Below are 17101 nucleotides of genomic sequence, written 5' to 3' on the forward strand. Positions count from 1 at the left end.
CATATTTCACTCAGCTATTGTGTAATTTTAAGGGTACAAGGAGCATATTACACAGCTAGCTGAAACTTGCTATTACTTAAATGTTTTTTTTCCTGTGGAATAAAAGGCAGCTTTCTTTTTAATAAGTTAATTGTTCCTGGGTATGACGATAAGCTGCATCTGACCATGCAAGTGGTCCTCGAACTTGCAGGGAAATTTTTTTTACACCTGCTTTTAATGTGGCCCGTTCATGGGAATGTACACAGAGGACATCCATCATTATCTTATTTCTGTATTTTACATTGAGATCGGCACTTATTTTTCTTGTTTTTCCAAGATCACAAGTTTATTTTGTGATCAAGAAAATATCTCAGGAAAACAAAATTTATTAGAAGATATGCAAACAGTGTTTCTCAAGAGGGAAGCGGATTCCTCTAAAATGCCGTGGCTAATGCTATTGAATCTGCTGATTTTTATTGAAAAACATAAAATACCTCCCCCCTGTTTTCTGTTGTGAGACATGAATCTCAAGCCCTGAATGCATGTCCTCTATGGACCTCCATAGTATTGAAATTTAGGGAATTATTACTTTAAAACTGCGGTAGTAACACTGTTTCACACTGTTATGGGTCACCACCATAAGCTATATAAATAAATTAAATTGAAGCAAAGTGAATAAATACTGAGGGATTTATATTCATGACTTTCACTTTTTGTCACTTGTTACCCTCACTCCAGAGCTCTGTTTAAGGGGGTCTTCCTGTGGTTCCCTGTCTTGTTCTATACATCTTTCTTTTTTTACTTTATTTGTCCTGCAAATATCACTGATAACATGTTTCCTCCTTTTTTCAAAACTTTTATACTTATTACAAATGGATGCATATGTGTATGTTGTGATGTAGCTTTGTGACACCGGCATCGCTGCCATCTTTTGACATCTTGTCCTGATTGGCTGCTCTCCCCACAGCTGGGTGTGGCCACTGGCTTCCTGATTCCCCCCATGCTGGTGCCCAATGTGGACGACGTGGACCAGCTGGCTCACCACATCAGCGTCATGTTCTACGGGACAGCCGTGGTGGCCACAGTGCTCTTCATGCTGGTGATGGCATGTAAGTGCCTTAGGGGGCTTCACTTCAGCAGCTGTATGATGGAAGGAGCCGCAGTTTTATGGCACTCGTCAGTTTCCCCTTGATACCAGAGTTAGTCTCCCCTACTCGACACATCACAAGAGAACCGTGATCAGTGAAATGACAGGGTGAACTGACAATCTCAGGATTAAACTTGGCATGTTCCAGCGAACAGCAGTATTACTGCTTTGGCTTAATTGCCTTATTGTATTTTCCTTTGAATAATTGCTGTGTTTGTGCTTCGTCATATCAGCAGTTAAACATGTGATACATAATACATATACAGTAGTGTTTGGCTGCATCTGCCCATGTAAAACCCATGATGCTTTGCACAAAATGAGTTCCAGAGAACAGCAAGACTTGCAGACCTTGGCTGGCTTCTGGAAGATTGTTTCCCCAAAGTGAAACTTTGCTTCTTCCTTTTTACATGGTGTCCGGTGGTTTGTGCCAACCTTCCCACAGATGGAGGATGTGCATGTGGGAGGGTGTTGCCTAAGTGTTCTCTACATGCCCTCTTCCTGGCAGCTGTAAGCAGGAAGGAGTGCATACTCAGTCTCTACCCCAAAGACCCAACATGTGTCTGCAGCCCCTAAACCTCACCACCGGAATGGTGTTGCCTAAGTGTTCTCTACATGCCCTCTTCCTGGCAGCTGTAAGCAGGAAGGAGTGCATACTCAGTCTCTACCCCAAAGACCCAACATGTGTCTGCAGCCCCTAAACCTCACCACCGGAACCTCCATTCTCTAGTTTTTCTTGTGGCTTATTGCCATAGTGCAAATTGTGGTGGACATTGAGGGAGGTGTTCCATGTGTGTTTGTTAACCAATAAACCATGCAGAACACCAAGTTGACTTGGTGAATTGTATTCTGGCTCAAACATTGTACACACATGTGGATAAACGGAATAGTCCTCTTTATAAGTGGTTGCGCTGCTACTGCTGTGTTCCATGCTAGTCGGTCCTGGTCCTGTTGATACCCAGTGTCTGTATTGCTCAGTTTTCCAGGAGAAGCCAGACGTCCCCCCCACGCAGGCCCAGGTGGTGGCATGCAGCATGTCCGCAGAATACTACTCCTACGGAGCCTCGATCCTGAGACTGCTGAGGAATGCACCCTTCATCCTCCTCATCATTAGCTATGGTGGGGAAGCCTTCTATTATCCTTCACTCCATTCTTGGTTAGAATCCTGGATGGTTTTTGGTCAGTTATGTTCAGTAATGCAATGATGCAGATTTCAGTGTTACATTACACATTTCACATGCTTACAAAATGCTTTTATTTGGGATATTAAAAAGATTCAACATAGAGTTCCAAAACCACTAATTATAGGCTTAGTCTAAAAGTACCAAAGCTGGCAGCTTGGCTCCTGGGTGCTTGGTGTTAAGATTAAGAATAAGATTAACTTTAATGATGCTCTCCCTTGCTCGCTATGTACCGCGTTGGAGAAAAGTATCTGCAGTAATATGGAGTTTTGCAGTAACATTGAGGTAATTTAGTGCAGTGTACACTACGGCTCTTTTGCTTAGTGGTCATTTTGGATGTATTGTACACAGTTTTAAACATGCAGATAATTATGAAATCCATCCATCCATGATCTTCCGCTTAATCCGGGGTCGGGTCGCGGGGGCTGCAGTCTCATGCAGGCAGGCCCAGACTTCCCTCTCCTGGCCACTTCATCCAGCTCCTCTGGGGGTATCCCAAGGCGTTCCCTGGCCAGCCGAGAGACACAGTCTCTCCAGCGTGTCCTGGGTCTTCCCTGGGGTCTCCTCCCAGTGGGACATGCCCAGAACTCCTCCCCAGGGAGGCGTCCCGGAGGCATCCTAATCAGATGCCCGGGCCACCTTATCTGGCTCCTCTCGATGCGGAGGAGCAGCGGCTCTACTCTGAGTCCCTCCCGAATGACTGAGCTCCTTGATCTGGGCAGCGGCCAAAGGCAGGGACCTTGGCAGTCCGATCCTCGGCTACAGAAGCTAGCTCTAGGGACATGGAATATCACCTCTCTGATGGGGAAGGAGCCTGAGCTGGTGCGCGAGGTTGTGAAGTTCCGGCTAGATATAGTCGGGCTCACCTCGACGCACGGCTTGGGCTCTGGAACCAGTCTCTTTGAGGGGGGTTGGACCCTTTTCCTCTCTGGAGTTGCCCGCGGGGAGAGGCGCTGAGCGGGCGTGGGCATACTTATTGCCCCCAGGCTGGGTGCCTGTGCATTGGGGTTTATCGCAGTGGACGAGAGGGTAGCCTCCCTTCGCCTTGGGGTGGGGGGACAGGTCCTGACTGTTGTTTGTGCTTATGTGCCAAACGGCAGTTCAGAATACTTTTTGGAGTCCTTGGAAGGGGTGTTGGAGAGCGCTCCTCCTGGGGACTCTCTTGTTCTGCTGGGGGACTTCAATGCTCACGTGGGCAATGACAGTGAGACCTGGAGGGGCATGATTGGGAGGAATGCCCCCCCCCCCAGTCTAAACCCGAGCGGTACTTTGTTATTGGACTTCTGTGCTCGTCACAGATTGTCCATAATGAACACCATGTTCAAGCATAAGGGTGTCCATATGTGCACTTGGCACCAGGACACCCTAGGCCGCAGTTCGATGATCGACTTTGTAGTCGTGTCGTTGGACTTGCGGCCGCATGTCTTGGACACTCGGGTGAAGAGAGGGGCAGAGCTGTTAACTGATCACCACCTGGTGGTGGGTTGGCTCCGCTGGTGGGGGAGGAAGCCAGCCAGGCCTTGCAGGCCCAAACGTATTATGAAATCCATTTAGGTTAATTGTCCTGCTTGAGCTTACAAGCACATACTTTCCAGGACTAGAATCTTCAGCTTATTACAAGAGAGGCTCTGGTAAAACATTCATTAAAAAGTCAAAATCCTCTCTATTTATTATACTAATCATACTACAGGTCCTGTTGAAAGAACTCACTCATAAATATTTAGTATTAAATATTGTGATATTTTTGGTGTCATATTTAAGCACCAATCACATTCCCCTTGGGGGCTGCCTGTGTCTTATATAACCCTTGTCTTTGGTGTAAACAAGTCAACTGTAGTGCATAGTCAGTATTTAAGGAGAGATTCTCCACAATGCTCAGTGTTGTCTGTGTGTACTGACCTGACCTTTTAGAAGTTGCGTGTGAAGCCTTATTGTGAGTGAATTCCCAACTGTAGCCTTGTATAGGAAGAACAGGCTGCATTGTAAAGCTACAAAAAGAGATTATTTCAAATAAAGATTGTTGTTAAGCAGGTATGAGCTCAAGGAAACTAAATACATGGTGTGAGTCACGGTGCTATTTCTGTTTTATCATTCAGTCTTCAGTATGACGCAATGTATCACAACACAGCCAATACAAATGTCTGTTTTAGTGATGAATGAGATTTTCTTTTCCTGAATTTTCAGGATTGAATGTGGGCTGCTTTTACGCTGTTGGCACCTTACTGAACAGAATGATAATTGCACATTATCCTGTAAGTACCAGAATGGAGCAGCCATCTCAGGCTGGCGCGGTCTGTGCCGATCGGACGTCTCGCTTTTCACTGTGTACTGTACTAACTGTATATAATTAAAAATGACAATAAAGACCTACTTGTGCTGTTCTGACTTCTCACTTTATGGTGGATTGGTGCTGTGCTTCACCCACCATATCCGTTACAGATATGCTGAACACACATGCTTTGTCCTTAGGGCCAGGAAGTGAATGCAGGCAGGATTGGCCTCACTATCGTCATTGCTGGGATGGTTGGCTCCCTCATCTCAGGAATGTGGTTGGACCGCACAAAGACCTACAAGTAAGGTTCCCGAGTCGTGTTGGGACACTGTGGTTTTGTGATCAGGGGTGGCATCCAGTTTTTCAAAGTCACATGTATGCAAGAGTGAACACGCCTGAATAGTGAAGTTTGCTTAACTTGCTTAACAGAGAAAGATGTTGTTTGACCAATGCAGCTGCTGTGTTTTTACACTGATATGGGGACTTATCCAGGCACCCCCACAAATATCAAAAAAAGATTAAAAGTGTACTCTTCATTATAAAAAAAAGTGAATGATGATAATGTGTGTTCTTGCGTGAATAGCAATGTGAATGCTCAAACAGGAACGAGAAACAAAATCACTACTCTGATCTTTGTGTGCTGCAGCCAAGCAACACTTGTGTAAATGGGAGTAAAGAGCTGTTACAGTTTGGGCATCCTGTGAGATTAATAAGACACCCTGTGTCTGCATTGAATTGCTTTACAAAATCTTCCCTATAGAACAGTTTTCCCGTGAATATCATGTCGTCCTGATGTCTGATGTGATCCAACACGGATGAAAGGAGATTTTGGAAAGTTCTTTGACAAACTCGATCCATTCGAAGAAAGCACAGCAGAGGTCTTCCACAGATGGTCTACAAATCAGAATTTTTCTTTTTAGCTTGCCTGATACCTTGCTTACTGTCCCCTGTGGTCTTGCACTCTTGGCCGTTTCTCTGTGTTACCACATCCTGCAGTTTTCCTCCCTAGCAGTTTGGTCTCTTGTGTGTCTCAGGCAAACAACGCTGGCTGTGTACTTCATGACGTTTGTGGGGATGCTGGTTTACACTTTCACTCTGGATCTTGGACACTTATGGGTGGTCTTCGTCACCGCGGCATCCCTGGGGTGAGATGGACACAGCCCTCCCCTCCCCCCAGTCACCCACAGCTCTTGTTTATATGGGAATCATGCTATATAAATGAATAGTATATGAAGCACTCTTGCATTTAAATCTAAACTCCCCTTGGTTATTACTAGTCTCAAATTTGTTAAAACTAAACATCTACAACTGCTCATACCTTCACATCTTGATGCCTTAAACCTCGGGGTTGTATATAACTTTAATGTATTGTAATTGCTTATATATTATAGCTTTTTTTCTAAAGAAGCCCCTTTACCAGTCCTTAATTTCTATGGAATTTTTTTCCTCGGAAACAGGTATTCAACAGATATGAAAATGTCACAAAACATTCCCCTATGTTCTCGTGCCGTGTTGCTCTGCAGTGGCAGACACCATCTCATGTGCTGCTCTTGTCTGTGCATTTATACCTTGAATCTGCAGGTTCTTCATGACAGGCTACCTTCCCCTGGGCTTTGAGTTTGCTGTGGAGCTGACGTACCCTGAGTCTGAGGGCACCTCATCAGGGCTGCTCAACTGCTCCGCACAGGTGATGGGGAACCCCGTCTTCCACACTCAACACGGCGCAGTTCTTTACATGGCAAATTCCATATATGCCTGGGGACTCCAGGCTGGTGCAGCTCAATACTGTGGAAAATTGTTGCATTTGAGATGTCCTTGTGCAAAAGTACCCTAATACCACTGCCTGCCTGCTGTCGTGACCTTAACCCTCTGGAGTCGACGGCATCATTGGTGATACTGCATATCTTTGTTGTGTATTTCAGTTCATAACTCGCTGGAATCTTATTGTAGAAACATGAAAAAAACAGACTAAATCCGTAATCTGTCTTCTTTTCAAAACGTCAATTGTCTGAAGTATTAAAATTAAAATCAGGTTAAATCGGCAAAAAAAACCATGTCACCTTTGTTTTACCTGCATCGGGGGCATGTAGTACCGCCCTCACCTGAAGATCGCTAGTCGCATTCTAAATAGCAGTATTACCGCGTATTCAAATCGCATTTGCATGCTAATTTGATGAACAAAGCAGCGGTGAAATGCGATCGAGATACATCCCCATCAGAGCCATAAAAGGGGGGGGGGGATGTGGCCAGGTGTGAATGGCTTATTCATACACATGGAAGTTGCTACATATTCAATGAAAGGAGCCAGAAATAGTGACATGAGTTCGGTTTTTCTTATTTATCCAACTGAATGTTGTAACTACACCATTTAGTCATCTTCATGTAGCCAAGACTTTGGTGATCAGATATCTGGGATCAAAACAAACTTCCACCATTACTTATTATGTAAATAACTTTATAATGTTTCAGCTAGTGTTCCAAACTGCATTTTACAATGTCTATTCTTTGATGTCGAATTACAAACTTCACATAAATCTGACATATTTACAAAGTACATTAAAATTAAGATGAGTATAATGGCAAAACAAATATATAGGAAATAATTTATTTGCCATGAATTAAGTTTAGGATATTGAATGAAATGTGTGCCCGTGCCCCAGTCAGTGACGGTGTGTTCCTGCCCCCAGACGGTTAATTCTTATTTTATACTACAGTCATGCGTCATTGTTTATCGTTCATAGGCATTTGTTTACACAGGTTTTTGGAATCATATTCACCATCTGCCAGGGGAAGGTCATGGACTCCTTTGGCATCCAAGCGGGGAACATCTTCCTTTGTGTCTTCCTTCTTACTGGGACCATCGTAACCGGTAGAACTCTACTCCCTGGAATAAAAGTTTTGAAATTAACAGCAGTTTCTTCCTTGCTGCCATTTCTTTTAATGCTGCCCTCCGGTGGAAGTGTTATGTATTTGTACAAAGTCACAAATTAACCCTCTTCTGTGGGCCTTATCCCTGCAGGTTTCATTAAGTCAGACCTCCGGCGGCAGCAGGCGAACAAGCTGGCTGAGACTGTTGTAAGTGTGAGGTTCTTGCCCTGTTGTCGGAGGTTGATGTTGCTGAGTGCTCTGTAATGTGTCAGATGCATGTTTAGCTCTTTATTCGTACCCAGAAGTGATTTCTAGGAACTTGGGGCCCTAGGCAAGAAAGCTCCGTGGGTTCCCTGAACACCTCCAACTGTCCAGGCTCTGTGGAGCTAGGGCTCTCAGCCTCGCGACCGGCCTGCAGAGACTGGCGGGGGCACAGACGGGCTGTAGGGCTCTCAGCCTCGCGACCGGCCTGCAGAGACTGGCGGGGGCACAGACGGGCTGTAGGGCTCTCAGCCTCGCGACCGGCCTGCAGAGACTGGTGGGGGCACAGACGGGCTCTAGGGCTCTCAGCCTCACGACCGGCCTGCAGAGACTGGCGGGGGCACAGATGGGTTCTGTGGCTCTCAGCCTCGTGACCGGCCTGCAGAGTCTGGCGGGGGCACAGACGGGCTCTAGGGCTCTCAGCCTCGCGACCGGCCTGCAGAGTCTGGCGGGGGCACAGACGGGCTCTAGGGCTCTCAGCCTCGCGACCGGCCTGCAGAGTCTGGCGGGGGCACAGACGGGCTCTAGGGCTCTCAGCCTCGCGACCGGCCTGCAGAGACTGGCGGGGGCACAGACGGGTTCTGTGGCTCTCAGCCTCGCGACTGGCCTGCAGAGAGTGGCGCAAATTATTAAATTGGTGAACTCTAGATCATCTTTGTGTTGACTGATTATAGGATATAATTTGTCAAAGCACATGTAATTATGTTATGACAAACACCACTGTTATAAATAAGTAACGTTAAAGTTACTGACTGTTCACATTATTTTGCATCAAAAATAGTTTGTGATTTACTTTTTTGCCACAAAAAAAATGCACTTCACTAACTCATCTGGATCACCGATAATTTCAGACATCTTGGTCTGTGCCTCATTTTTAAAAAATTTTGTATCACATTTTACATTAATTATGTAAATTAATGATATCAGTGAAACGTGTCAGTAAAAAATACATGAACGTAATATTAAAGCATGTAGGTCAGAATGTCCGTTTAATAACCTAGATAATGGATATGTTAGTGGAAACTATAATGACAGTGTTGCTTATGTGGTTTTATATTGGGCTGCCTGGGTCTCGAACTCCGTCACTGGCTACTTTGCTCCTTTTACTTCACTTGCTCCCAGTCAGACACATTAATTCAGTGCATCAGCCAAAACAATGAATATCTTCGGTGCAGTTTGCACAATTTTTATGATTTAAAAGCCCAAATGTCATACGCCAACCTATATAAAGCAGTACAGACTGAAACCTTTGCCCTTGAACAGAAAAGCATTAGCTTAGGGGCATCTCAGCACCAAAAGACCTTTCTAACACATACATTTATACCAAGTTGATGCAATATAAAAATGCATGTCTACATGGGCTTTTTTCAATCATAGGTGCATGTCACCTAAACCTTTTTTGCCATGTCTGGAGGCTAAAGTGCCACGTGGAGAGGAATTCTGTCTGTTTATACACTGACGGTGCTTGAGAACTGTTTTGAGGGAACAAAAGTTTACATGCTTGTGTTCTGTGCAACTCTCTTTAGCAGAGCATCGCTACATTCCAATTGGTTGCCGCCGAACACGTTGTCATACCTCATTACCATAAAGTCGACCGGGTGTCAGCTTTATTTTGACACTTTCGCCGCCCCAAATTGCGATGTGCCCCCCCCATAGAATGAATGACTTCTGGTTGCTTTTCCACCCGCGGTGTGAACATAGTCAGGTGACCTGTGACCTTTTTTTTTTTTTTTACTACATATGGAGCCATGCTGGTGCCAGATCAGTGCTCTCTTGCTCTGTTTGATTTCACCCTCCTATCACAACATACCACTTGCGGAGATGTCTGCGGTTTCTATGCTCGTGGACCACATACCTGGTTCTGGTTCTGGTCTGAGACAGATGGGCAGAATTACTGAACTATGTGAGGTGCCAACCCAGCAAAGCTTGCGAGACTAACATGAAATAACTAATGGACTCATTTTTAGCAACTGACAGTTTCCCCAGTTTTTTCTTTTAATCCTACTTGAGTGTGTTGGGTGATTCTAAGCATCGTGCTTAATCAACAGGACAGTTCCTCCTAGCAATATTGGAGCACACACTGAACACATTAACTTAATGAACATCTCATGATCCTCCTAGCAGATTCCTAGCCTAACACTCCCAGGAAAGTGGGAACGAAATGCAAATAGACTCATTTGCCGGTTTTTTAAGTACACCTGCATGGTAACAGGCACATGCAAACAGGCTGTTTCTACAAGAAGCGAAGTGTGTGTCTCTAACTCAATACAGCCCTGGCGGTTATAATTATAATTATAACTTCTGACTAAACATTAGAATGGCTAGGATGCATGGTCTGAGTGATTTTAAACGTGGTGTGATCGTTGGACGTTGCAGCATCTCAGAAACAGGCACTCTTGGGATTTTCGTGCCCTGTGGTGTTTAGAAATTTACAGGCAATGGCAAGATGGAAAAACAAAAACAGGCTTGTTGAAGCCAAGCAGCACACATGAGTATAAAAATAACTCTGCAGCAAAGTTTCTCTGAATGCAAAGTTTATTCACTGTTAAAGTTGTTCTGGAAGCTTAAGCTGAGTGCGTCCCGGTACCGGCTGGGTGCGTCCCGGTACCGGCTGGGTGCGTCCCGGTACCGGCTGGGTGCGCCCGGTACTGGCTGAAAATGCGGCCACTGATTGTAAGCAAGGGTTTAAAGAACAAGAGTCTTGTTCCAGGAACTGACTTGTTTTCAAATTCTCGTTTTATTTCTTGAAGTACCTTTACGATGTACTTTCTACAATAATTTTTTATTAATTGTTATTATTTTTTTCTTATTTATTGTTGAGTTGTGTATGCTGGTGTACCTCTGTTATTTCAGAATTGTTCTCTGCAGTGTACAGCTGTGCAGTTTGGGGGTAATTTTGACCCCATGTCTCTGTGTGTGATGCACCTGATGTTGTTCCAGGCCGTGGGCAGTGGGCCCCCAGCCCGGAACTATGAGGCCACAGCCTCCATCAGCTCTCTGCATAAGGCCAAAGACCCCCTAATCCCAATCGATTAAGCCCTAATACAGGCAGGCCAAGGTAGGACACTGCCGTCTTCTTTCTCCATCTGACGCGGCCTCTTAGAGCAGCACCACGACGACGAGGGCATTTCTGTCATAAGGCTTCATTCATTGCTGATGTGTACGGATCATTCCATTCCATTCAATTCAGCAAATGGCCTTTGCATCACCATTGTTGATTCTGATGAAAGGCAGCATGTGGATTACAAATACCTTCCAGATTTAATGTCCATTTAAAAAATCCTCTGAGATTTAGTCCCTTCTGAGCTGAAGCTCACCTCCCAAACTGGTCAAAGTAAAATTACAGCTCCATAAGACAACAATGATTTATCATTTTTGGCTACCTGTGGTGTACAGCAGACACTGTATCTCAAAGGGAAAACTTAAAAAATAAACATTTCTCAGCTTTGGATTTTGATTTCATCAAAAGTGATGGTGCAAAAAATATTTTGGAAATTTACTGGATTAAAATGGAATGACCTACAACCTAAAGATGTCATTTCTGTGTTCTTTTTTTAATTTTTTTTACTAATTTACAGGACTTTATCTAAAACACTAATTAAATAATTATTAACATTACTGACCTGCTCTCACATCTAACTCACTGGGTTTGTGATTCATTTTGATTTTCTGGACTGGTTGTATGTCCCCCATGGTTATTTAAAAGATGGCAGTTTAATCTGAAATGTGTTTAGATTAATGTGCATTTGGCATTCCATATCGAACTAGTAAATAGCAAAGTGCTGCTAGCGGTGAGGGTTTCTCGCTAAGGGGAGGCTCACAGTATGGTGACGACATCATTAGACCTTGCAAAGTGCTGCTAAATGACACACAACAGCCGCTTCTCTATCTGGAAATGATCCTATTATTTCCATTTGAAGCGGGCTGCACACACCCCAGAGGCTGATTGAACATCGCTGGCAGTACATGCCAGTTAGCTAAAATACTGTATTTGTGGTGAGTGTCATCTCTTGGATGTCAGCTGTGGTGGGACGGATTTTGAAATAGTTGGTGCAGAAAATTGTATTGAGCAATTTTAAACCAATTTTGGCAAACCAATTTAAGTGCTTGAATATACTTCTTAAAGTTTTGAAATTTAAAATGAATATGACGGAATCACTGGTTTCTTCAGCTATGTGGGCATGCCACTGTCCTGCTTTTCTTGCATGGGAATTGTTGCATCTTCTCTGAAGGTGCATGGAAAATGCACTGAACAAATTTCTCAGCTGTGGGCTGATTGGTTAATTTCTTAGGGCTGTTCTTTCATGGCTATTCCTGGAACTGAGTAACTAGTGCTTTCCTCCAAACCTTTGGTCATTTGATGAAATGTACAGATCATGGAGGAAACCATGGGCAGATAACAGCACATAATGGAAAAGGTGTGCGATCAGAGTTTGCTCGTCTCTCCTGAGCTGACATTGGTGTGAAATGTGGGAGGGGATGGGCCCGTTTCTGAGCGTATGTCAGGGAACTAGGGGAAAGTGTAGATTTTTTTTTTAAATTTAAATGCATATATTTTGCGAGTAGAAATAATAGTGAATAATGTCTTCTGTTTTTATGAACAGATCCTGTCAAATGATTTGGAGATCACCGTCCCCATCGCTGATCAAAATGAAACCAAGATGTAGCTCTGAATGCTAGCATGTGTGTGCGCGCACACACGCACGCGCACGCACGCGCACACACACGCGCACACACACGCACCCCAAATCTCAGTAAAAATACCTACAGTATAGACACCAACAGAAACTGTCCTCAGTGCATTCCAGCAGACACAGATGTACATCAACATCTCTGAGAGAACTCATTCGCCCAGTATCATGGTCAAGTTTGTCTAAGAAACACACAGCTCCTGAGAGACGGCTAGGATGGAGAATGTGTTCAAAAGTATCTAGTGATTTTGTCTAAGTGTATTTACTATTAATGTGGACCCAGACCGTCCACATTTTTGCTCCCTCCCAGCTCCCAGCACTTGATTGTTTGTTTGGTTCAGGTTTGTGCCCCGTGGGGAGGGAGCAAAAATGTGTGGGTCTGGGGGTCCCCAAGGACCAATGTTGTTTCTTTTTGACTGTTTTGTACTAAATTCATTTCATTTATTGGTACTTTAAATGTTTACAAAGTAATGCTTACAGTATATTGTGAGAGCTGTAAAATGTTAACTCTGGATACAGGAATTTTATGTTTTAAGCAGAAGACTCATCTGGTGGAAATAAAGGGGAGTGGCTTTGCTACACAAACCTATGGTGTTTTTTTTTTTTTTTACAGCTCTCAAAACAATTAGACATGAGTATGCAGATTGTAAACAGCATGCCACAATTATGTACTGAATTACATACAACATTTATACATTGAAAATCAGTTTAAATAAAATATATTACAACCACTACAAAATATGGATGTGTGTGTATGTGTATATATATATATATGTGTGTGTGTGTGTGTGTGTGTGTGTGTGTGTGTGTGTGTGTGTGTGTATGTATGTCTGTGTGTGTGTGTGTGTATATATCAATGTTTCCCAAACCAGTCCACGGGGAACAGTCATTGACGAAAAAGTTAAGCACCCAGACAGAGTGCTGGAAATGAAATGAATCTGCACGTGGTGAAAGGTCGTGTGACTATCGCAATGATAATATCAGATCAAACGGACAGAGTATGGGCACACTGCTGGTCTCATATGAGTAGGGTGTGGCACCTCCCAGAGCCTGGATGTATGCGGCGATATGGCGTACAGCTGTTGTATCCTCTCCTGTGGCAAGTCGGCCTGCAGCTGTTGTAACTGGCCCTCGAAATCGTGCAGATTGGCACTGGGTCTGAGTTGACATCTGAGCTGATCCCTCACATGTTCGATTGGGGAAAGATCAAGGGACCTGGCTGGCCACAGGAAGACCTCATCCTGATGCAAGCAGTCCATAGACACATGTCGTGTGTAGACAGGTGTTGTCTTGTTGAAAGACTGTGGCAGGGTGCTGTCTCAGGAGAGGTAAGACATACGGACATAGTATGTCACTGACGTAGCGCTGTACAGTCAGGGTCCCCCGAATCACTACCAAAGATGACATACCCTATGGCTCCCCACACCATGATGTCATACCCTATGGCTCCCCACACCATGATGTCATACCCTATGGCTCCCCACACCATGACGTCATACCCTATGGCTCCCCTCACCATGACGTCATACCCTATGGCTCCCCACACCATGATGTCATACCCTATGGCTCCCCACACCATGACGTCATACCCTATGGCTCCCCACACCATGACGTCATACCCTATGGCTCCCCACACCATGACGTCATACCCTATGGCTCCCCACACCATGACGTCATACCCTATGGCTCCCCACACCACGACGTCATACCCTATGGCTCCCCACACCATGATGTCATACCCTATGGCTCCCCACACCATAACACCAGGAGTAATGCCAGCGTGTTTCTCCACAACATTGGTAGGATTGGTCCTCTCCCCTTGGTGCCACCATACACACACACAATGGTCATCCATGGTAATGCAGAGCCGGGATTCCCCGCTGAACACGGTCATCAGTCCGTGCCTCTCGGTTATGGCACCACTCCAAACCTGACACAGCCGTCTCTGCACTGGAACTAACAGCAGCCTACACTTGGGATGGTGGACCTGTAGTCTGGCTGATGCCAGTAGTCAAGACACAGCGACAAAGTATTTAAATGTATGTGAAATATTGTAGACATATATCTGATGTATATTTAAATATACAGTGGAAACCGCTTACAGTTATCACATCTGGGTACAGTTGTTCACTTTAAGCGGATAATCATTATAACTGATTTTGTTTATGTCTCAGGCAGATTACCATCTAATTGACATTTGTATATTTATTAAATGAATATAAGGTGATAAAACAGATAACGTCACTACTGAATTTTGACTCTTTCAAAATACAGTACAGCTATTTCCAGCCGTGGCGCGACTCCGGTCACAAGCACCACCAGCAGAAGCAGTGGGCGGAGGCTGCTCTGTTGGAGCGGGAAGAGGCGTGCCGGAGCTGGGGGGCCCAGCTCGCAGCAGAGCTTGACGAGCAGCGGGAGCGGGGCCATCGAGACTAAATCAGACTGAGGCGGTGCTGCTCAGCCATGAGGAGGCGTGTCGCTGCGTAGAACCCGGTGTAATGCATGTATTGTAGCGCCGGGGAAAACTATAGAGCAGCGCAGCGGCATGCTGGACTGATACCAGATGTAAATAATGTAAATCGCTGTGTGTATTTGTCATGTATTATGCCGTTATTGTGTGTACAAGTATGTCGAGTGTAGTGTTTCATGTTATCTGTCGTAAATAACGTGTGTGCGTGTGCCCACTGTGTGGCGTGTAAGTCGCCAGGGCGGCCAACACTGAGTTCTAAGTGTAACTGGTGTTTACAATTTAGAAAAATGAAAGTCGCTCTGGATAAGACGCTCTGCTAAATGCTGTAAATGTAAATGCATTAATGAATAGCGTGAATAAATTAAACTGCAACTGAAATGAAGTTAAACTGAAGAGCGCTCAATTGCAGTAACATACAATAACGTTTAATCTGTGCCTTAGGCAGTTACGATGAATGACATTTTTTTATGTTCGACAAACAATCCTGACACAACTCTCATTTATAGGGTTCTAAATATTACGATATTTATAAAACAAGAAGTTGAACCAAAATAGAAATAGTTATGTCTACCTTTACTGGAAAGACAAGCAAATACATTCTGGTTAACTCGCCAAAAAATCTACTGGTACACTTGCAATTTAACTTTATCCATCCATCCATCCATCCATTTTCTAAACCGCTTATCCTTCTGGGTCGCGGGGGGTCCGGAGCCTATCCCGGAAGTTACGGTCACGAGGTGGGAAACAATCCTGGATGGGGGGCCAGCCCATCGCAGGGCACACTCATACACCGTTCACTCACACATGCACTCCTACGTACAATTTAGTCATTCCAATTAGCCTCAGCATGTCTTTTGACTGTGGGGGGAAAACCCTCAACGACATGGGGAGAACATGCAAACTCCGCACACATGTAACCCAGGCGAAGCAATTAAACTTTATTTCACATTTTATTAAAATAGAATTTCATAGAATATTTTTTAACGATAACCATGACCTAAATGTACATAGTAGCAGCAGCAATACAATCCAGACCCTATGGGATTTCGTAGTTTTTTATTGATTATTGCGGCCAAAAACCCTTCATTTGCAGCAGTTTTTTCTCACAATTTGTAATGCAGCTTTCGCGTAGAATTTTCATAAATTGGAAAAATTGCGGTTGCATTTTTAAACTACTTTAATGTAATTACTTTGTATATTTCATTTTATATAGTACGAAACAGCGGAGTTGTGAAAAATGACATCTTTCAGACACTAGATGGCAGTGTGACCCCATAATCCATGTCATTGGTGACATTATGAGCTACTACACATCTTATAAACTATACTTGAAACTGTACTTGGATGAATAGTTCAATTTTTCTTCTGCTATTACTGGTTTGTTTCCTTAAATTAAAGACTCATCTCACATTAACATTAGTGACACATGCATCATTATAGGAGACTGACCAATCAGCACACAGCAAAATCTCAGCGCTAAAATGAAATCCATGTCTTTTTAATTGAAATAGCAGTTTACAAACCCTGTCCTATCTCACAGTGCCCAGCTCACCAAGGTGGGTGGTGTATCAGATACTGATCTAGCAGCAGAGAAGCTACAACGGGATCTTGATTTAATTAGCGACTGGGCTGATACCAGGCAGATAAAATTTAATATAGACAAATGTAAGGTAATGCATGCAGGGAGCAGAAATATGAAAAGTACATATATTTAATAGGTTCCACTGAAATAAAGGTAGCTGATTATGAGAAAGACCTCGGTGTGTATGTTAATGCTTCCATGTCCCACTCTCACCAGTGTGGGGAAGCAATTAAAAAGACCAATAGGATGTTAGGTTGCATCTCTAGGTGTGTGGAGCTTAAGTCAAGGGAGGTAATGCTACAATTATATAATTCTTTGGTTTAACCCCACCTAGAATATTATGTGCAGGTTTGGTCACCATACCTTAAAAGGGACCTTGGAAAAGGTGCAATGTAGGGCTACGAGAATGATTCCTGGTCTTAGACAGAATGTATTATGAAGAGAGGTTAGCTGAGCTGAATCTGTTCAGCCACACGCAAAGGAGACTAAGGGGGAACATGATCCAGGTATATAAGATTCTAACAGGTCTGGATGCTGTTCAGCCAAATGACTACTTCAATATTCAATGTATTTGTGCTTCTGTAGTTTTTAGGTTACACAGTTTCTGCAGTTACATAGCACATACATAACACATTCATAGCATATATAACACA

The 17101-nt window shown here is 44.1% G+C and overlaps 1 protein-coding gene across 4 annotated transcripts in view; it reads left to right on the forward strand.

Moving 5' to 3' along the window:
- The window catches only part of LOC125714407 (feline leukemia virus subgroup C receptor-related protein 2-like), a 34973-nt gene extending 21992 nt beyond the window's left edge, over positions 1-12981 (forward strand). For 3 of the 4 annotated variants that reach the window (XM_048984969.1, XM_048984968.1, XM_048984966.1), the window contains 10 exons: positions 947-1088; positions 2102-2242; positions 4489-4556; positions 4774-4877; positions 5611-5721; positions 6158-6263; positions 7334-7445; positions 7596-7651; positions 10646-10763; positions 12310-12981. In XM_048984969.1, coding sequence (XP_048840926.1) covers positions 947-1088; positions 2102-2242; positions 4489-4556; positions 4774-4877; positions 5611-5721; positions 6158-6263; positions 7334-7445; positions 7596-7651; positions 10646-10741 — 936 coding nt within the window. In that variant the 3' untranslated portion in view covers positions 10742-10763; positions 12310-12981. The remainder of the gene's footprint in view (positions 1-946; positions 1089-2101; positions 2243-4488; positions 4557-4773; positions 4878-5610; positions 5722-6157; positions 6264-7333; positions 7446-7595; positions 7652-10645; positions 10764-12309) is intronic. The other variant, XM_048984967.1, reaches the window with a different exon arrangement.
- The last annotated feature ends 4120 nt before the right edge of the window (positions 12982-17101 follow it).

Source organism: Brienomyrus brachyistius, chromosome 19 (genome assembly GCF_023856365.1).
Source record: "Brienomyrus brachyistius isolate T26 chromosome 19, BBRACH_0.4, whole genome shotgun sequence".
NCBI classification, from domain to species: domain Eukaryota; kingdom Metazoa; phylum Chordata; class Actinopteri; order Osteoglossiformes; family Mormyridae; genus Brienomyrus; species Brienomyrus brachyistius.